This window comes from Gallus gallus, chromosome 12 (genome assembly GCF_016699485.2).
Source record: "Gallus gallus isolate bGalGal1 chromosome 12, bGalGal1.mat.broiler.GRCg7b, whole genome shotgun sequence".
Taxonomy (NCBI): Eukaryota; Metazoa; Chordata; class Aves; order Galliformes; family Phasianidae; genus Gallus; species Gallus gallus.
In genome coordinates this window covers 13344606-13366318 of record NC_052543.1, presented here as the reverse complement: position 1 = coordinate 13366318, position 21713 = coordinate 13344606, and the positions used below count along the sequence as shown (strand labels likewise).

Here is a 21713-nt window from a genome sequence, read left to right as displayed (position 1 = left end):
GGCTGTCAGGAAAGCAGCCCTTGCAAGGCAGGACTCTTCTGCTAATGCATCCAGGCAGCAGGACCTCCGTACCAGTTCGGATCTGATCCCAAGAACAGGAGTTTCACGTTTGTAAATTAGTTTTCATTTGCATAAACCTTGGGGGATCTTTCAAGATCGGAGTTATTCCTGAGCTGCAGCTGATATTATTTGTTATTTCTAAATAGAAGCTCCTATGTTAATTTGTTGGCAGATTCTGTCTGATGTGATAATTGTTCTGTGCTAGGTTAGATTAGTGAAGTACCTCTGGAATCTGCAGAGGGGCTCAAGAGAAAGATGAGGCAATGCCCACCGTACTGCAGGGCTTCCCGATGCTGGTCACACACAAGTTGGTATTTTCATACACAGCACAGATCAAATTCTGTAGTCTTTGCTTCAAAAAGCTCTGTGTGGGCTCATGTATGTTCATCTATACATAACTGAGCCTGTTAACTGAGACAGGAGAGGTTTAGGTTAGATATTAGGAGGAAGTTTTTCACAGAGAGGGTGGTGACGCACTGAACAGGTTGCCCAAGGAGGCTGTGGATGCCCCATCCCTGGAGACATTCAAGGCCAGGCTGGATGTGGCTCTGGGCAGCCTGGTCTGCTGGTTGGCGACCCTGCACATAGCAGGGGGGTTGGAACTGGATGCTCATTGTGGTCCTTTTCAACCCAGGCCGCTCTATGATTCTATGATTCTGTTCTCAGGGAGATCACTTTGGTGAACTTTGAGATGCTGAGGAAGTTTTGGCAAGCAAAGAAAGTCACGCAGACCAAAAACTGTAATGATCCAACAGTGTACTTTCAGTCAAGCAATGAAGAAGTTCCCATTTTTTTGTAGTAGATATCATCAAGCAATAGTAGCTCCCTTTAATGCACCAGGCTTGCTATTTGTGGTTGTAAATCAGCTAATGCTTCCAAATGATAGGTGTACGTTGACACTGCTGCTTGTAGCATCATCACACTGTTTATCAAGCATGAGAAAGTCATAGTGTCTCTGAAACCGTTGCACACTTTATAAATAGTATGTATTCTGTGTTTCTTTTTAAACAGGAGAATCACTTTTAGTAGAAGCACATTTGTAACGATTGTACTGTAACGCTCCCAGTAGCACTCAGCTTTCTGTTTTGTTGAACTCTTCTAAGCCTTGTGTTTCACATTGTTACTAGCTTCAGTATTTTAAAAAGAAACTGAAGCATCTTTTTCTGCTTCCCTTAACAGAACCAGGATTGCATTTGAAGTAAAACTGCAGAAAACCAGCCGATCAACAGATTTCCGAGTCCCTCAATCAATATGCACCATGTTTAATGTCATGGTAGATGCCAAAGCTCAGTCAACAAAGCTTTGCAGCATGGAAATGGGCCAGGAGGTAAAAATGCAGGTTCTTCTTTTCACAGCTTTTAAAGGCAACGTAATGAAGTTTCCTATCTCCTGTTGTGCTGGGTTCAGAGATGTGTTATCAGTTGTGGATTTAGCCTTCCGTATAGTGTGTGCCGATGAATCTGCAGGGCATTGCTCTCAGATAAATCTGATAAATATATACGCTCAGAATCCCAGTCGCTTAGGAATGATTTTCTGCAGGGACTGTGGTGTGCATAAGGTACTTCTGAAGCTTGCTTAATGTGAGATGACCATATGTATTAAATGATTAACCCCATTTTGGAGCCAGGTATCAGCAACAGATTTCTGTGTATGACTGTTTTCTGGACACAAACACATGGAAAACAGCAGTGCCAAGTTGTTGCCGAGATTCTTGAATGGAAAAAGAAATAATAACTCACATAAGTAGACTGGATTTCCATTGGTTGTGACTTCCTTGAGTACAGGCTGTAATCAACAAGCTTGGTGATCCTGGATTTCTGGGTTTTTAATGACTTGAGTTGTTAATGGGGACATTTTGGAGATCAAGCTAATTCCAATAGCTACAATGCAAGCTCCTTGCATTCATAAAATCTCCAGGTGAAGTGTTTGCATGGCACAACTGTCTCCGTTTATAGCATGGCCAGGCCCTCTCTGCATCTTCCCCTGCTCACGTGTGATGCTCAATGGCTGCAGATCTGCCTGAGCTGCTGCAGGAGGTGTTGGGCAGAGCAGCACTGAGCCTGTGGCAAGCAGCACTTGCAGGGGTAAGAGGTTTTAACAGCGGAACTAAGAGACCTGCAAAGCAGATGTAAATTAGCAGTGCATAAGTTACCGTGTAGGGCTGCAGTGTGGTGTACACTCCCCCTTTTTCTTTTCTTCCTTTTAATGTGTGTTTCTACACCCCATCAGTTTGCTTTTCATTTTGGCTACCCCCGCCTCCCCTTCCTGAAGCTGCACGTTGAGGTGCTCGTACAAGGGAGGGGTCAAGGTTAAGGAACAGAGCTCTGCTTTTGGGCAAAGGGGCAGAATACCACCGCTGCTCTTCCAGTCCCAGTGGCAATGATGGAACAGATTTGTTAGGGTTTTTAGGGAGATGACGTTTTGGTGTGGAACAGCCTTCTGATTTTTCCTTGTCAGCGCTGTACATGGGCAGGCAGACTTGGTGCACTTTCTGCCCTCTTCCTGGGGCTCCCTCCCACCCCGTGGCCTTTCTCTGAAGCCTACCTTCGGTTCTGCTCACTTTATCAGATATTTGAATGCATTTTGAGAGCATTACCCTGTGAAACAAACACCCATCCTTTCATTTCCATTTCCTTGTCTCTAAAGGCAGCTGTTAAAACATTTGGTAAACATACTTTACCATCTTAAATATTTATTTTTCCTCTGAATTTTTAATACATCTAAGGGGATAAATGTATGTATTAAATGTTTCTCAGTTGGTCTAGTATGTTTCTATTTAATATCTAAGGTCAGATGGTCCTTAGAGAAATACAACGTACACACAATCTGTTACATGACAAGGCAAGATACTCATCACATAAAGTCAAGTTGAATCATTGTAGTGCACTGATTACGGATTGTAATAATAGAGCTAATAGAAAGCCTCAATGAACTCCGCCAGCAGCAGTGGCTGCACTGAGCAAGGCAAACCAGTTGGATGATCTTTAACCTCAGGCGTTTTCCTAGGTAATGCAGAGGGAGCTGTTGTTAGGAAGGCTGGTTTAGGAGCCAGCCACCCCTGAATGCTGCTCTGGGCGCCACTTTTCAGTTGCCAGCACAGGGGCTGCCCCAGATTTTGCATCCTATTGGGAAGGTGTGGTCAGAGCCCTTTGGACACCACCTCTGTGTTTGCCTTGGGCCCTCTCCAGCTCTCAGAGCTGCCTTTTTGTTCCTATTTGCTTTTTAAGCATCCTTTTCTGGGGATGGAGAGGGGCAGGCTGGTGCCATCACATTTCATCTGACCACGTTGATGCTGAGCCCTTCCTCCACCAGCCATCTCCCACACCTCCTTCATTTCTCCTCCATCCCCAGAGCCCTGGCCGCCCTCTGGCTGTCCTTGTTCTTTTCTTTACCTCCTTCTCACCTTCTCAATCTGACCACCTGCAGTCTCCTTCCTGAGAAGTCAGCAAAAGGTCTTCCACACACACACAAAATACAGTCCCAGAAGAAAAACGTGGTGAGGAAGACAACCCCAATATACGCTCAGATCCTTTAGCATCTTCCTTAGCAAGTCCTGACCTTGTGTGCTGAGTACATCAGCAGTTCTCACCCATATCCAGCTCTTACCAGTCCTTCTCAGCCTACAGCCAGGTCTCCAGCTGTGTCAGCTGTGCCAGGTCCATCTGCAAGCTGATAAGGCCTAACTACATTAAAACACGTCAATCATAGGTAACTGTGACTGCTACAAGGGACTTGTATATGTCTTGACATTGAAATGGAATCTCCAAATGCAAACACTGCTTGTTGGTTTATGTTCAGGTGGGAGCAGCCTGCCCCAGTGGGCGTGTGGGCAGCACTGCAGACCCCTGTCCTGCTGTTGGGCAGCCCACAGGGGACTGACAGCATGTGGTTCATGTCCTGTTGTACTTGCTGCAAACAATACAGGCAGGGATCTCTGTCATTTCAGTGGAAGGTTTTGCTCACATTTCGTTTTCCCTGCAAATTGTTTCTGTTGCTGTGCATGATGCTGTTATCATAACCACGTTTAGAAGGTCCTTTGTTTGGTTTTTTTTTTCATTTGGTTTTATTTATCATTTATCTTCATATTTTCTTTTTCCTGTCTTTTGCACTTTCCTCTTTATTTCTGTCCCCAATCACCTGAAAAGTTTGCTAAAGAGTGGGTAAGTGTGTCCGATTTTTTTTCTTCATTCTAAACTCCCATGTTAATATGTTGTTGTCACAGAAAGGAAAAAAAAAAGAAACAGTAGAGCAGTTCAGACTGCTGACAGACATTGAGACCAGCATCTAGCATTTGTAGAGCCCTCACAGTCTTCGTTCCCAAAGTCTGATTAGTATTTAAAGCAGATTTGTCTCTTTCAATGTGATTTGATGTTAACATTTTAAAACAATATTAATGCCAAGTGGTAATGAATATAGTGACTAGCACCAATGCTTGAAATGTTTGACTGAAAAATCAAATGTTTTGTGTTGGAAAGCAGTCATAATCAGCATTTTCTCAGTCCATTGAAAATAAGAATATACTGTATGTTTTCACTAATTAAATCTTGTATTGGAAACAGGTCTTTTCTAAATTAGTAGAAGACTGTATTTTAGTACCTATTCTAGCCATATTGCAGCTGATTGCAGCAGAGCTCCCAAGCTGAGGAAGGTTTGGCATGTGCAGAATTTGGGCTGCAGACAGACACAGAGCTGCTGCAAGCAGTGGCTGTGGTCACCAGTGCCGAGGTGAGCTGCAGGGCTGCTAATGCACAGAGCTCTGCACTTGCTGCCATCTTTTGCGTGGGAAAAAAAATTGGTCTCCATTTGCTGGGTTTCTTTAAAATCTGTTTTAGAGTCACTGAGCGTAGCATTTGGACAGGTGCTTTATTTTAACTTTGTACCTGCTGAACGTGACACGTCATACACCTTTGAGTGCTTTGCTGAAGTAGATTGCAGAGCACCACCTCGGTGGCTCAGCCCATCGAAAACTCCCAGTCGTGGCAGAGCCTCCCCTCCCTTGTGTGGCTGTGGCTCCTGGAACTGCGGGCATGCAGAGGAGGTAAGAGTTGCCCATACTCCACAAACTGATGGTGGATTTGCCTGGATTCAAAGTCTCTAAGTGTAAATAATCACAGGCCACTGTAGTAGAGCACACGAGAATCAGCTGCATAGTTCTTCAGGCTAATACTGCTGCAGTGTTGTAGTTTGCCACAGGAAGAGACTGATGACCATAAAGCTCTTGCCTGTGATCAATGCTAATGTTTTCCTCCACCTTTCCTTTTATTTTTCTTTAGCACCAGTACCATTCAAAAATAGATGAACTAATTGAGGAAACTGTCAAAGAAATGATAACACTCCTAGTGGCAAAGGTAACCTTCAGCTTCAGGTGAAGTGATTCACTGCTAACGTTGCTTTTTAATATGTGTTTCCATTAAAATATGACACATTAAGATGTTGAATTGGCTGCTTGTTTTTCACAGGAAAGATCATAAATCTCCCCACCCTTTCATGGTGACTCTTTGATGATTAGAAACTACATGAGATGCATTACACTGTTAGCAGGATTGGCATACTAGCCCAGAGGTGCTTTTAAAGAATGGAACGTCTATCTGTGGGGTACCAGCATCAGCCCATGCAGTTGGGTGGCACTGCTGTGTAGACGTTGAGTGTCACTCAGGGTGGTCACCGCCCCTATGATCACCATAGGGACCCAAGATCACCATATGCTTTCTTAAGAAAGTCGTTTAGAGGCAACAGTAGTGGGAAATGCATTCCCAAATGTCAGGTTTCATTGTTTGGAAATTGTGTTTTTTATCAGACTCAGCTCCCCTAGATCGGCTGCCAGCATTTCCCAAGGAGTGTTGTGTAGGTCTGGCGTGCCGTGCTAACACACGGGGTGCTGGGAGGTAGGGAGGAAGATGGCAGGGTGTTTTTTCCTGTAGTTTCAAACTTTCTGAGAACAAGTCATCCCCATTATACAGTGGAGACCTTTAAACATATGCCAGTTGGATTCTTCCACGAGAACAGCCATCTAGCTGCATGCTTGACACTGTGTACTGGTGCAAGGACCACCAGCTTCTTCCCCAGCAGAGGCTGTGCTGGTTGCCACGTGCCACACTGCGCCCACATCCCATCCCCATGGCCCATGCCCCATTTGCGAGGCCATATTGTCCATCCCTTTGGCAATGCTGAGAGCTCCACTGGCTTCTCTAAAGCCAAACCTGATTTGTACACTCTTGTTCAGTTATTGAAAATAATCACCATGTTTTTTGTGTTTGTAGTTTGTCACCATTTTGGAAGGAGTCTTGGCCAAACTGTCTAGATACGATGAAGGAACTTTGTTTTCTTCTTTCCTGTCATTTACTGTAAGTACAGACTATATCTTCCTTTCTTTGTTGTTGTTGTTGTTGTTGTTTTTTCCTGAGCTGTAACCTCCTGCTCTCCCAGGACTAGATCAACTACATAATAATTGTGTCATTCTGTGATATTTGGACACTGAAATTCCCACATGAGCAGACAAACATCGTGCTCAGTACTCGGACACCCGAGAAGCATAGGTCATCATACTGTAGCATCGTGTAAAGATATGATCAGTTGTCATTCGGGTTGGTGGAGTTCATTCTGTTGAGGAAGCATGTGAAGCTGCCCTCCATATCCAAGTTCCCTAGTTAAAGAAGTTGCTTCATTGCCACCTCACGTGATAGGTGTGTTCCTTTCATTCTTCTCGCCATAACAGTGAGCATTTTAGGAAACTTAATAAAGGAAATATAGGGAGTACCATTTTTCTTTCTAGAAGAGGTAGGAAAAAATGCCCTAACCATAAGGTTATGGATAAGGTGCATCTGATGTCATGTTTCTCCCCAGCACTGCAGAAGCAATCCACAGCTCATCACGTTAGGTATTTACTAGAAACGTAAGAATCCAAGCAAAACTGGCCTCAGTGTCCTCAAGGATTTAGCAATCTGAACTGCCTTCCAGAAAGGGTTTTGGACAGCTTTTTAAGGCAAACACATAGTAGCTGATTTCCAAAGGTCTTCTGAACGTGCGTGGCTACAGAATTTACAGGAGCACTTGTCTTCTCTCATCTGGGCTCACAAAGGAGAGTGCAGTCAAATGCGCATGTGTGCAGTTGTTTGGAAAGTTGCATTGAAATCCTCATAGACCTCCAGGTCTATGTTGTGAGTCCACCACCCCCCTGGGCAGCCTGTTCCAATGTCTCACCATTCTTTCTGAGAATCATTTTTTCCTAATATCCAACTGGAACATCCCCCAGCACAACTGAAGGCATCACGTCGCATCCTGTCAGATACCTGGGAGAAGAGGCTGACCCCCACCTCTCCTTGACCTCCTTTCAGGGAGTTGTAGAGAGCCATAATGTCTCCCCTGGGTCCCAGGATGGAGTAAGAGGCACTGCAGGGGAGCAGGGGGCTCCTTGCAGGGCAGGGAACGTCTCTCACTTGGTCCCAGTGTTTGCTGGGTGCACTGGGCAAGGAGAGGCTGAGGGACAGCCTCGACCTCTTCAGCACCGTGCTTGAGAAGCCTGTGCTGAGCAGCACCACTCCCTGCAACTTTCTGTGTTTAGTTTTTCCAGCGCTAAATACAGAAATTCTCTCTTGTTACAGCATGCTTGCACCACCTCCCACGTTTTCCCTGTCTGAACAAATACAACAAAGTGTTATGGTCCAAGCCGCTGAGATCTAGGAAGCATTAGTCTCCCACCCCCTTCTCCCGACTTCTTTCAGCGCGTGTTTTCCAGGCTCTCGGCAAGTGGCATGTAACCAGGGGTCTTGTGACAGACAGTTTTATCACCTAGTAGGCTCTCCTCATTTCCAATTCTTGCCTCGAAATTCGAGATAAAATTAATGCATCTGTTGTCCTAATAAATTCTCACTAGCCACTTCCCCTTGCGGAGCACTTTGAGGGGAAAATACCCTTCTAAATTTGGCCAGACTTCTTTTTTTTTTTTAATTTTATTTCTGTTTGTTGCTACGTTCAAGTGCATCTCAGCAGCAGCCCAGGCCCTGGATGGGTGTCTGCATGTGAAGCTCCACTGAGTCACAGGAATGACAGCTGCTAAAATTCCCTTTAATCTGGATGGCCTCCGTAGGCGGAGAATTACACCTACGGTAATTAAAACTAAAGACTGCATATTACCCGAGGGAGACAGAAGTAAAAGATTTTATTTTTGTTCTGCACAAAAATTGTATGGTAAACTGAGACGTTTCATGGCAAAGTCACATCATTTGTGAAAAACGGCAGCCTAGCAAAAATCACACAACATCCGGCAGTTTGGAAATCTCACTGAATGTAGCCAAATCTGAGTTTAAAGAAAAACAAGTAATTATTCTGATTAAAGGGGAGTGGGCAGGAGAAGAAGCTCAGTTTTGTTGTGGGTGGAGGGGGGGGATGGCAGGAAGCTGCCTGAGCTATTCTCGCTGCCTCTTGGCTTGGGGGAAGGAGAGGCGGTGGCACTGGGCTGGGCCCAGCAGCGCTCTGATCCAGGTTTCCCCTGGCTGCCCCAGGAGGGAGCAGTGGGGATAAATGCAGCTCTGGGGCGAGGTGCCCAGGCAGCTGCTGGGATCAGGGATACCTGCAAGTGAGATGAGCATTGCCTCTTCTCAGGCAGCCAGCACTTGGCACAAGTTTTATAGCGTCATAGAATCATTAAGGTTGGAAAAGACCTCTAAGATCAGGTAGTCCGACCATCAACCCACCACCACCGTGTCCACCAAACCATATCCCTCCTGCCACATCTACCCTTTTCTTGAAAACCACCAGCTCCCTGTTTTGCCACTTGCTTGGCGACACATGGCTGGGACTTGCCCCGTACCCCTCCAGCCCTCTCTGCCCCCAGGATCCAGCACTGGGGATGGCCCCATAGCCCCTCCTGCCCTCCCCGCACCTGCTGCCCGGGCACTGCGAGTGCTTGCAGCGTTCACCTCAGTAATTACCACCAGTCTGGTCTTTTGTATCGCCTCATTGTGCTTAATTATGCACCCCCCACACACACCATATGAGTACTTCCACCCACTCTCACATTCTGTCTCACACATACATTCATTCTCTCATTCGGGACACATAATTTATTCATCCCAAGATGCAACTGTGTGCGTGTTATATTTAGGCTGTTTTAATGGTAGCTTTAGAAATATTTAAAAGCAGGTGAGCTTTTACACCCAAACAAAGATGGCCGGCAAATGCTTACCCTAATTAAAAGCAGAAGCGTTGTGGAAAATCCCAGCTAGACACTTTCTAGACACGGTGCCTTATGCTGCAGTGGTGAAAGGGTCTCTCTGGCCAGCTGGGAGCTGCTCAGTTGGAAAAGTTGGACCTGGCCTTCAGGGCCACCCTGCCACGTGTGCCAGGCGACAGGCAACCACAGTTGGGGTATGGAAGGCTCACGAGGACACCTCAGAGTGCGGGATCAGCCCTGCGGTACCCTCCAGAAAATTGCGTCTTTAAAATGGGGAGAAAAAAGGCCATCGGGTATCCTCATGCTGCTGACATTGGTCAGAAGGCCGAGAGGCTTTGGGGTGCCGTTCTGGTGCACGATGTGAGTGTGCTGTTCTGGTGCCAAAGCACCCCAGGTGCAAGGTGGGATGCGTGTGGGCACAGCGCTCATGTTGGAGCCCAGGGCTGTGCCACCCTGCAAATAGGCACAGTGCTCATTGGGGCCACCCCTGCACCCTTGGGCACAACTCCCATGGGGACAGTCACTGCTCGGAGTGATACATGGCACTGAGTGTGGAACAAGGCCACCCCAGGACAATAACAGTGTGTCCTGGTGAACCCCATCTTCTCCTGCTCGTTTAAGGACAGGAGGGAGAAACACAACGCCCACACTCATCTGTTGCTATTAGAGCCTGTAGAGCAGTGAAGGTACGTGTCCCAAACAGTGACAAAAACACCACTCTTCCCTATTATTTTAAGTGGGAAACATACTTTTTGTCATCCTTTTTCCCCTCCTCAGCACTGCGTTGTATTGCAGCCGTTCAAAGGAAAAGCCTGAAAGCATACTGATGGTGACTCTGTTCTTGTTCCTTTCACAGGTGAAGGCTGCTTCCAAATACGTGGATGTACCCGTAAGCACAATTTAAACAACTTGTATAGTAACTTGCTTTGTGCTTTGTTTTATGGCATGTGTAGCAACCCCCATGGCACAATAACAGCCAAGATTGAACCATTGGCCCTCACACTTCTAACATTTGAACTGGAAAGAATGTCTCCGCTTACCCTCTTACAGAGACCTATGAGGCTCTTGAGGCATTCCTTTGCAGGTGGTGTCAAAAAGGTACCACCATTACACAATTGGCTTGAATCACATTAAAAATTAGCGAAATTATTAGTGAAATAGTTGAAAACAAAAACCAGAGCGGTGCATTCCGTTAATTCTTCATTTGGACTTGTGCAAATACAGAACAATTTCCAAACAAAAAGGTCCAGGCATGTTAGAACGGAGCCAACACACGTCTGACACATTAGCTAATCTATTTTATTTTTGTTCTTCTAATTGTTGGTTTATTTCTCTCTTTTAGAAAAAAAAAAGTGACTTTATTATTACTTTTGGGAAATGGTGATGAACTAACAACATGTGTTCGGGAAATTGTTAATGAAAATAATTTTTTACTTTTTATCTGTAATTGGTATAAAAAAATTATATATCATCAGCTCTAATTAGACCTTGATTCATAAGGCAAAGAGCCCTTAATGTTCTTAGAGCACTTAACTTGCCAGAAACAAACAGTTAAATGGGGTTGAAGTAACATTTGTGAATGTTGGATGGAATAGGGGGTTACTGTTGCGTTGTAGGCAGAGGGGCGATTGCAAATGGAAAAGATGAGTCCTTAATATAGCTCACGAATCCTGCATTCAGCCCATCTGGTCAGCGGACACTGGGAGTGACTCTGTTGAGTTTGGTGGCCTGCATGTGTAGTGGGCAGGCATCTCATGCGGATGCAGTTGGGCTGCATTTTCTCATATGACGTGACAAATCGGTTGTGCATCTTGGGCTGCGTCTTTTGCACTCTTTCTCCCAGGATAGATAGACTTTTCCAGTGAAATGACTGCAGCTTTAGTCCAGCATGGAGAAGACAAGCTCTGGAACACCAAGAGCTCTTGTTTGCTTTGGGATATCCCAGCGCAGAGATCTGCATCTTGTTCTCTTGGAGCAGTAGAAACAAGTTACTGAGAGCATTGGAGGGAGGGGCCCAGAATTCGTTTTTCATGTCCTAGCAAATGTGGAGACTCTTTACTTGACAATCCTTGTCACTCAAGCGCATTTTAATATTAGTCACCACGAGTCTGAGCATAGAACTGTTCTCTCGGGCACCCAACATAGGAGGTGATGTCAAGTCCATGTGGTCTCTCCCACACCGATGGAGGTTCTCTCCCACTTGCTCACTTGAATGTTTACTCTGGTTCTGACAAAATCAGCAGCCAGCCCCACACGACTCCCACCCCCCCGCCAGCCAGCACCGCCGTGCAGCTTCAGGTCCCTGTTGTAGTGAAAAGAGGGGAAATTGCGTGGTTGAGCAGATACCCACCCGTTAAATCTAGTTCGGCAGGCACTGCTGCTATTGCCTGACACAAAGCAGTGCCTTCAGTGCCACCTTGCACGATCAGCCTGCTGAAAATTGCTTGAAAGTGTAACACTTGACTACTGCCACGTTTGTTTGTCCTCATTGTTTTTCAAATTAATACCTTGTCATTGTTTCAGTAGGTGTTAAGAAATGTTACTAGCTTCCCAAGGGCCGAGCGCTGGCCCTTCGCTTGATAATTGTTTGCTTTGTATTAAAAAACTCCCTTCCTACTGCTTTCCAAACTGTCCTCATTTTCACCCTGGAAATTACACAGATGTGTTAACTAACTTCAATTTGCAGCGGCTGACAATCGTATCTTGCAGAGAAACGATACTCTGTGATCTGAGGTAAATCACAGTAATGGCAACTAATGACACTAGTTATTAACAAACTTACAACGTGCCATGGAAATTTAAGGTTTTGTGGCAGCTCTTGTAATGAGTCGTGTTACAGTATTTTAATGGCTTTCCTTTGAGGTAAGTTGGATTTCAATGTATCAAGCAATGTGAACTCCGGATTGTGTTGGTTTTTTTTTTTTAGAGTATTTTCCCCTCCACCTGCCTCAGTTCCCACTTTCCTTTGGGAAATGCTCTTATCCCTGTCTGGTGTCACTGCATGGCTCTGTGCTGGGCATGGGCACGCTGTCCCCGTCCCCATCACAGCAGGTAAGGAAGGGGTGAATTGCACGAGGACGGCAGGAGAGAGATGGAGGAGGAGAGGCAGTGCTGAGGGCGTGCGGAGGAGCTGCTCCTGTGATGTATTCATGGTTTTCTCTCTCTCTCTCTTCTCTCCCCATGCAGAAGCCGGGGATGGATGTTGCTGATGCCTATGTGACATTTGTCCGCCACTCTCAGGATGTCCTGCGTGATAAGGTCAATGAGGAGATGTATATAGAAAGGTTATTTGATGTAAGTAAATGCCTTCTCCTCCTTGGACACCAAGCAGGAGAGACCCAAAATGTGACAAAATAAGACAGGAGGATAAGTCACATTTTGAGAAAATTTATTGGTTCTAGCTTTAAAAAATAAATAAATCCTTCCTTTCTTTCTGACTAAGGCTCGTATCTGCTCTCTGCCTGCTTTAAATCTCTACTCTAGTGTACTGTGTCTGTCTGTGCCTGGATTTCAAGGGAACAGCATCTTCTAAGAGAGCCCTGACTATATTTAAGCTTGTGGAATATCTCTCTGTAATGGCACATTCCGGTCATTGTTCTCGGTGTGAAAATTGGAGCTCGTTTGCTGAGGACCATCTATCTCCTGGGCACAGCTCACAGTGTCTGTCACTGACGAGCTCTCCAAAACTGACAGCAAATCGTGTGTACCAAATTTTCATTTAAAAAGGCAACCAGCGCACTGCTGGTTGGGAGTGGACATTCCAGAGCTCCATGACGTGGTGCCTGACACAAAGATCAGGTGCAGACACAGTTTCTGTGGTCTCAGCAGCATAGCAGGAGGCTGCCCCAGATGGTCAGAGTTTTTTTTAATTGCATGGGGTAAATGCATTGGCCTGTGAGAGAACAGTGACCTGTGATGCCCATTTGTTTTGGGTTTGGATGCATGTTAACCAATGTATGTTTCTGCTGCTACTGTTGTGTTACAGCCTTTCTGTCCTCGTAGCTGTTCTATAGCAAAGGTTTTCTGCTAATGGCCAGCCTGTAGCATTAGTGTCTCAGTCTCTTCTAGGGTATTTGTCCATACAGCGATTTCTGTTCGAAGCAGCTTCTGTTCCCCTCTCCTCCCTCCCCTCTCTCAGCAGTGCCATCTCCAGCTCCCAGCTCTGGCACTGTAACAATCTGACTCGCTTTCTCTACTCGCTCGTTTGCTTCCTCAGTGTGTAGGGAAAGCTGCTTTCCTTCCAGCCAACCTCCTCCTTTACTCGATTTCTCTCTTTCTGCGCATTTTCTTTCCCTTGGAAACCTCTTCCTCCTTCTTAATTCCCCCTCTTTCTTTCCCCCGTACCCTCCCGGATTAAAATGGAACTTATCTCTCATGTCAAATGTTTTATCACATTATATCAAGTGGCATGAATTAGAGTCAAATAATCTTACTGTGTACATCTACTAGCATGACCCATATCCACTGAGAACGCCTCATTCATGCACAGAGCACTCCGCTGCTGCCGGCCCCGCGCAGAGCACAGCCCACCGAGCGGGCACGGGGAGGAAAAAAACAAACCACAAAAACAAAAGCCTGTCGCTTCCATCTGCAGCAGGCCTGCGAGTGCACTGCTCGCTTGTGGGGAAATGCATTCCACGAGCAGTTAGATTTCCAGAGCTCATCTGGACTGTTCTTTTCAATGCCCACACTGCCTTTTCCCTCATCGTTTCCCTATGATTCACAGTTGGTGTGTTTATACCCTTTGGGCCATTATTTCCAATTTTCCAAAAGCTGTAATTAGCACAAATATTGATTTCAGTTTGATCCGTTCATACTTAGTTTTACCAAGCCATGTTTTAAACAAATTAACAGTGACAACAACAAAAAAAGAGCAGCTACCTTGGTGGAAAGCAAGAGGTGCAAAATCTTCCCTTCCTTCCCTGCTTCCCATGAGTCTCCCTGCTCCCTTTGGAGGGCGGTAACCTCAAGGTGGGACGCGGTGCTGCGTGTTGGGGGCTGAGGTTGGCACGGAGGGAGGGGACACAGTGAGCACAGAGCCCAGCACAAACAGTGGGTCCTCGGGCTCTGCTGGTCCCGTTTCCCAGAGCAGTGGTAGGTGTGAGCTGTCTTTTTCTTATGGTGGAGGAATAGCCACAAATGGTCTTTGTGGTGCTGAATTGGACTTGGGTCTGGTTTTGTTCTCGCTCCCTCCAGTGCAGCTGTGGAGCAATGCTCTTAGTGTGGGGGTTCCTCCGAGCAGTGAGATTATTACATTGGAGGCTGTCTCCTCAAAGAGTTCAGTGCTGGCTCCAACCAGGTGAGCCCTGCTTCGGGCCTCCAGGCAGTAGTACGGTGCCAGTGGCAGGTAAACCCTGCTGACTGCAGTACAGGGCTCAGTTGCTTTTCTGTGCCATTAAAAAAAAGGCTTCTGTCTTTTTTTGGCTTTGAGCAGTGGAAGAGCAGCATTGTATGGTGTGAGGTTGCCTCCTGCACACTCAGTGGGTTTGCAGCCCTGTGTTGTTTCCAGTTGCCCCATCTCCCTGCTGCCCTGCCCAGCATTTCCATTCATTTCTCTCTTTGTCTCCTCCCTGTAGCAGAGGCTGCAGAGTACCATCTCCAAGCACAAGCTGGGTTCATCCATGGCTTTGGGCATCTTATACCATTTCTTAGCTCCAAAGCCAACTCTCCCTACACCACTCCCTCTGTACTGCAGTATGGGACTGTACTCTTCAGGGGATATTGCTGTTTGTGGGAGATCATTGCAATATTTCTGTGTGGTCTGTGCATTAATCCTCTTCATTCTGCAAATTAGTCAGGGTTGGGTGGTTTTGTTTTTTTTTTCCCCCCAAAATAGAGTCATCGTCTTAATTTTAAAAATCTGTATTCTTGGGATCATTGAACGAACAGATTGATCGTGGAGTTCTGCTGGTAATCAAAACCTAACTAGCTTTTTGGCAGTGCTGTTTACTGCAGAGTAACATGACTTATTTACTTGGCCTGGCTCACTAATTTGATAACATTTAAAGCTAAAACACTGTAATAAGGCCCCGTTGGTGCAGAGCACTGGTAGCAGAGGAGTTTAAGAATAGAACTGTGGCATGCAGCCCTTCCATGAGGTTCTGTGTGCTTTGGGACTGAGCCGCTGCGATGCTTTGCGGCAGCACAGAGGGATCTCAGACTCTGTTTGGTGCTGATGGAGAGTCCAAAACTGCATCCTTTTTCCCAGAGAGATGAGAACCGGAGCTGCAGAATGGGAGTGTTTGCGGGTGATTTGGAGTCTTTGACCAATCACGGAATTCAGCTCCCCTTTGGCTCTGGGCACTCAGGTTCGATAGGATCGGAGTTTATGCACCCATGGTTTTCTCTGAAGGCAGCAGGAGTCGTGCTTGCAAGGACTGTGCTGTAGTGGAAGTTGCTTATACATGTGCACGTGTGTGCGCCCTTAGGGACACACAACACCGATTCCAACCAGCCGGAATATACGTGATGCAGAGGGTGAATGGCTGAAAAGTAGTCAGTGTGGGTGCCAACCTCATCAGTTGGTGCACACAGCTGTGACACAAGAGCAGGAGCACTCCCTGCCCGGCCGCGGGTGAGCATCACGTAGACAAAAGGCTCCGAGCGCCGGCGAGCCGCCCGCCATCCTCCACTTCCAGCATCCCGCCGCAGTCTCTAAATAGCGCAGATGGCATTTTTCTCTCTGATGATTAATGCAATATCTTACCGAAAAAAAAAAAAAAACCAACACACCAACAAAAACATGCTTTTGATATGAGAGATCAAAACACCCATGAAGCTCCTAAGATTGCAAGGGCCTAAAAAAAAAAATTAATTTATTTTTTTCCTCCTTGTACTTCTTGAAGACACCAGCCTGAGTAGAAGATAAGGATTAAGGCAGATATGCTTAGTGCCGCTTCATCTGCTTAAACCTAGCAGTCCCTGAGATCAGTGATTAAAAAGCCATCTCCGACTTTGATGAAATCCACTGCCATGGTAATTCTGTGCCTCTGATAGCTTTCTTATGGGCCCACGTCTGCCTAAACCGGACATGGAAAACATTTCACTGGAGATGATACGTGGATTATATGGGTCAATTATATACTTAATCTGCCTTCTGGGGATTAAGCGTGCATGGATTGACCCCGCGTATTTGGCTTGTCCTTGGCAGTTATCAGATCAGGAAGGTTGCCTTTACCAAAAAGTCTGGTAAGCACTTAATCACGTAGTGATACCGCGTGGGAGGCGGCAGCGCTGCCCGGTGCAGAGGCGCTTCTACCACTTCACTGTCAAAGTGTTCTGCTTGCTGGAGGGTCTATGGCATCAGGCAGAGCATTTCCCTCGAAACAAGTGCATGAGCTCCCCCGTGTCTGCAGGGCAAAGGCGATTTCTTATCTTGGTGTCAGGGTGGCATCAGCAGGCTCTGGGCCTCACTCTGCCCTGTGCCCAGCACAGTGCAGAAGGGACAGTCACCGAAGTCCTTTGTGGCAGCAAAGGAGGGGCTAGGCAGGGCCAGCAGGGAAACAGGCTCAGGCTCAGGCTAGGGTCCATCCCCAGGGCTCAGGCAGGGGCAGAGCTTTGCTCCGCTCTGTGGTTCCACAGCAGTGCTGTCCTGGTGTCACACCTCCTGGGGAGGAGCACTTGCTTTTCCAGCCAAGAGCGCAGCAGTAGCGCTGGGCTGATGCTGCAGCTCAGGACTGTCTGCTGGGAGCTGGCTGCTGAGTGCCAGGGGTGGTGAACAGGAAGGATGCAGGGAACTGTGCGAGTCTTCCTAAAATCAGAGCTCTGGACTTCAGCGTGGTTCCTGCTTGGATGCGCAGTTCCCACTTGGATGCTGGCAGCTCCTTCGAGCAGCACTTGCAGGACCATGGCATTTCTTCCCAGTCAGCCTTATGCAGTGCAACCAAATGCCAGAACAGAGCCCTCCTCACCCCCCTTCCCCTCCCCATCTCACGCGCAGCAGTCAGGCCGTGAGTCAGTGCCGCTACTTGCAGTGCATTAGCTTACTCATAGGAGTTCGGGTTGCAGGATCAGGGAAGAACGGATGCAGGGCTCAGCTCTCATCCCATAGCTCCCTGCAGCTGCGTGCAGTGTGTTCCCCAGGACAGACAGCATCCCGCTCCCTCCCACACAGTGAGACTGCTCATTAGGGCACAGACTCTCTCCCACTCCTGTCCTGATATGGCCTCCACTGAGCTGTTTCTTCTGCATTGCTTTTTGCCTATCGTTTTTTTTCCCCCAAGAAAGAGTTGTGCCATGAAGGCAATTGGGCAGCTCTACCCCCAGATGTGCTTTTCGTCCCCTGTGGATCTGCAGAGCCCGGGACGCTGCCTTGGTGATGTCCATTATCCACATATGGAGATGAATCCCCTTTGCTGGAGGATGCGCCCATTCCTTCGGGAGCCCTTTCCATCCCTTACACCTGGATGAGAGGAGCTGAGCCCTGTCCCATCCCATTCCCATGCCTGAGCTCTATGGGCACGTGCAGAGAGTGGCCTTGAGTCTATTTGCACCGACAGCTCTTGTCCTCCCATGGAGTGTTCATTTAAGTAGGCTCTGTTTAATTTATTTTAGGGAGACTCTTAATAAAATAAGTCCTAGATCTGTCACTGGATTTTACATGCTCATAAGGGTTTTTTTTTCCTCCTAAATGTCTTTATCAGAACAGCTTTTCATGTTCCAGTAGACATTTGGTTGAAGACAGTTAATTTGATTTCTTTTCCAGAGGAGATTTTCCATTAATCATTCTAAGCAGGCAGCCTGATTGCTCTGTTGCTCCAAGGTCAGTGCTGCCCTGATCCGTGTGGCACTTTGAGGGCAGTGTTTGTTTCGGGGTGTGGGATTGTGTGCTCCCCTGTAACAGAGAGTGGCCCCAACAGGAGTAGGGCAACAGGTGCACTAAAGGCAAGGAGCCCAGAGCTGCCATGGGGAGTGTTTAGGCTGTGGTGCACTCAGCTTCACTTCCCCACAGCCCACTTCGGGATGGTTTCCAATTCAATCTAATAGCAAGTGTAATTAAATCATTCCTTAGCATGCATTGCTGGGCTGCACCTCATCGGTCAGCCTTGCATCGGGATTGCGTTGCATCAGTGAGGCCCTGCGATCGGGACGGGAAAAAAGCAGCGCACTGTGTGGATACGGTGTTATACCCAGCTTCCTTATTTAGGAACTCAAATTTTAGCATGTCAACTTCATTTCTTTTTTGAAAAAAAAAAAATGGAAATAAGCAGGGAATATTTTAGAGGTTAAAAAAAAGTGTTTGAGAACAGGCAATCGGTACAGAAGCGGTTGTGCGTTGCTTTAGCTGCTTTCATGCAAAAGCTCTTTCATTTTAGGAGTTGTGTGTTGAACACCCACACTATAGCTGCCCCATCCTCAAAAACCACCACAGGACTGACCCGGACCCCATGGTCACCCCAGGGGCAGTGTCAGTCTGGGTATCCCGGCGCTGCTGTCCACAGGCAGTGGGGGAGCTCAGGTGCCATCTGTAGTGCAAGAAGCGTGCGGCACGTCGGGGCGCCCGGCTCTGCTTTCATTCTGAATTTCTCTCTGTTTGAAGGCAGAGCTCTTACACCATGCAAAGTGTGTTTCTTTCTCTCTCTCTCTCTCTCTCTCTCTGTGTGTGTGTGTGTGTGTGTGTGTGCATGGTTTATTTTTGGGAAGAAAGGGAAAAAAAGAAATAATGTAATTCGGTGATGCCATTTGCATCCTAGACAGATGATGAGTTGCTCTGGCTAGCAGCTTAACCCTATTATGCAACGCTAGGACTGTGACATTATTAAATAATACTAATTAATCAAATAATAACTCCCTCGTATAGCTGCATCGTCAGTGTGAATGAAATCTCCCTGTTAAAGGATAGGGCGTAGAGGGAAAGGCAGTGGGAACTGCAGCGCTGAGGACACCGCCTGCACCCACAGCAGCGGTGTCATGGGGATGCATAGGGGTGTTGGGACAGAGGGAGTTGGAAAAGATGTGTGGCTGCTTATTTAGTGCGCTTGTGATGGGGAGACCCCAAGCACAGGTGTGAGTTTTTTAGAGAAGAAATACTATTTCAAAAAGAAAAAATGTGTATTTTGAGGTTTCTAGGGATTTTTATCAGGTGGTTGGCACTTTACTCGAGCTCTGTGGATTGAATGTAGATTGAATGTAGTAGAGCTTTGGCTGAGCATCAGGAGGTGCATTGCTCCTGTGAGGACCGACTGCCCCAGTACCACTGAGTGCTATGAGGGCAAGGAATGGAGCCTGGGGGGTTCTCACATCCCCAGCTCTCACCTGTACAGAGAAGTTCAATTTGCACAACGCCGTCTGTTACCAAAATTTAGATTTATCTCCTGAAAGGAAATATAGATGAATTTGAGGGAAAAGTGCCTTTGTGATCCCAAAAAGAGGGCTGCCCAGAGACCTCTCAGCACTTTGCGTTTGTGTTCTGTAGAGCTATATGAAAGGCATACCCTTCGGTGTGGTTTCACGTACCCAAAGAGTGTGTGCACGTAAGGCATCCCGTGTGATGGAAAAGCGACCCAAGGATCTGCCTGGTGAGCAGCGGGAAAGGAGCTCTCGGGTTCCTCTTTGCAGATCCCATTCTGTTGTTCCATGGTCTTTGGCAATAGCGAGAGAGCATCTGATCTATACAATATTGGTGCGTATCCAATTGTTGGTGAACATCAGAAGTTTTGAAACACGGTTGTGAGAGAGGAATATCAGCTTAAGCCTGAAAGGCTAAAAAGCGGCGAGCCCCACACGTAAATGCCATTATGCACTTAATGAGGCAGGGCTTAAAAAAATCAGCCACACAAGTTGGTTTTATCAAAGAAAATGTATAAATAACAACCGGTGATTCAAACCGCCTCACAAAGGGAGTAGCGGGGAAGGGAAGCGAGCACTTCACTTGTGGCATTCAGATAATAGTATTTACTACACTAATCTTTCTGGCTTAGCGATTGACAATCAATATATGATTATCAACAAGCGCTAACGCAAACAAAAAGCTTCCATTCCTTTTCGAACCGCGTCCCCTAAGTCCCTTAAATTTAATTAAGAGCGGACAGCCCTCCTTGCGGTACAAATTAGGGCTAAAATCATATTAAATATTTGTTCTGCGGGGAAACAGAAGTGTCAGCTTGTGCTACCGGGTTTGGCTGCTTTTTTTTTTTTTCCCCTTTTTCCTTTTTTTTTTTAACACAGAGGGGAAAAAAAAATCCCAGCTCCTCAAAGTTAAAATAAAGTCTCTCTCCCTCCCCGTCTCCCAAGACTACTGTCTATAACATGTTGTTCCTTATAGAAAGTGGGATATGGTGGCATTTGCTTGATTAACTTGCTCGACAAAAGTGACAGCTGCTGTGGGTGCATGTAGCTAAGCTGCACAGCGCAGTTCCGCCTTTGTACATCTGTCAGCAAAAAAGGAGGAATAAAGAGTGAAAAGAGACAAATTGGTCCCAAAAGGCAATCCATTCAACTCAGGAGGTTTGCTCTATTCAAGCACTCGCTGGGAATCTCAAGTGCTAGGTAGCTTATTCAATTTCATTCATTCTTTAGAATGAGCCCACAAGTGTTTAATTTCTTATTCTGTTGAATAAAAAGGGGGAGCTTTTTTTTTTTTTTTTTTATTGGAAGCATTAATTGTACGACTAGCTGATCAATGCCTGTGATATTAACTCATTGCGTGGTTTCTGTTGGCTGTGTGCTCGTGGCCCCACGGCCGTGCCGTGCCAACACCGCTGCTCCGGGGTTCTGGGTGCACCCACAGCATCCTGCAGGGTCCCCAAGCGTTCGTCTTGCGTGACGTAATGGAACTGCATGGCAGCACTGTCAACCCCTTTGTTCGCGGTGCTGCCCGTGGCCTCAAAGCCAGGATGCTCTGAGGCACAGTGGGTTCGGTTCTCGGTGCTGGAGGAGGGTCTGTGGCCAAAATGTTGACCTGGAGTTGTGGGTTCAGGGGACCCCTCACCAGCAGCATGCGATGATGCACAGAGAAGCATTTTTGTTGAGTAGAAGGAAGAGAATCACAGAACTGTGGAATGGTTCAGGTTGGAAGGGACCTCAAATCCCACCCAGTTCCAATCCCATGCTGTGGGCTGGCTGCCCCTCACCAGCTCAGTCTGCCCAGGGCCCCATCTGTGGCCTTGGGCACCTCCAGGTGTGGGACAGAGAAGTTTATGAACAAATGTAATGGAGACTGCTGTGTGGGCAGGTCTGTGTTCTATCTGTGCCATCCCTGAGCCAACATGGGAGGATGAGAGCTATGAGTGTGGGGCCATGCTGGTGGTACCACCTCTCCAACCCTGTTAGTGCAGGGCTGGGACAGGGCAGAGCGTTGGACCAGCCACCGCTCCATCCTGGCAGCATGGCAGCAGGCTTTGGAGCAGGTTCTCAAACCCAGGTTGTCTTCACTGCAGTGTGTGTTGCAGCTTCCCAGAAACTTTCCTTTTTTAAAGAAAAGAGTAGGAAACTGTTGGCCGCGACTCTCTGCACTTCTTGCTTGCTGTCATCACCAAGTTTT

At 47.0% G+C, this 21713-nt stretch overlaps 1 protein-coding gene across 24 annotated transcripts in view; it reads left to right on the top strand.

Moving 5' to 3' along the window:
* Nucleotides 1–21713, top strand: part of CADPS (calcium dependent secretion activator) — a 173890-nt gene that overhangs the window by 144819 nt on the left and 7358 nt on the right. For all 24 annotated transcript variants that reach the window (XM_015293304.3, XM_040646341.2, XM_015293301.3 and 21 more), the window contains 5 exons: nucleotides 1240–1387; nucleotides 5334–5408; nucleotides 6321–6404; nucleotides 10089–10121; nucleotides 12419–12526. In XM_015293304.3, the coding sequence (XP_015148790.1) occupies nucleotides 1240–1387; nucleotides 5334–5408; nucleotides 6321–6404; nucleotides 10089–10121; nucleotides 12419–12526 (448 nt within the window). The remainder of the gene's footprint in view (nucleotides 1–1239; nucleotides 1388–5333; nucleotides 5409–6320; nucleotides 6405–10088; nucleotides 10122–12418; nucleotides 12527–21713) is intronic.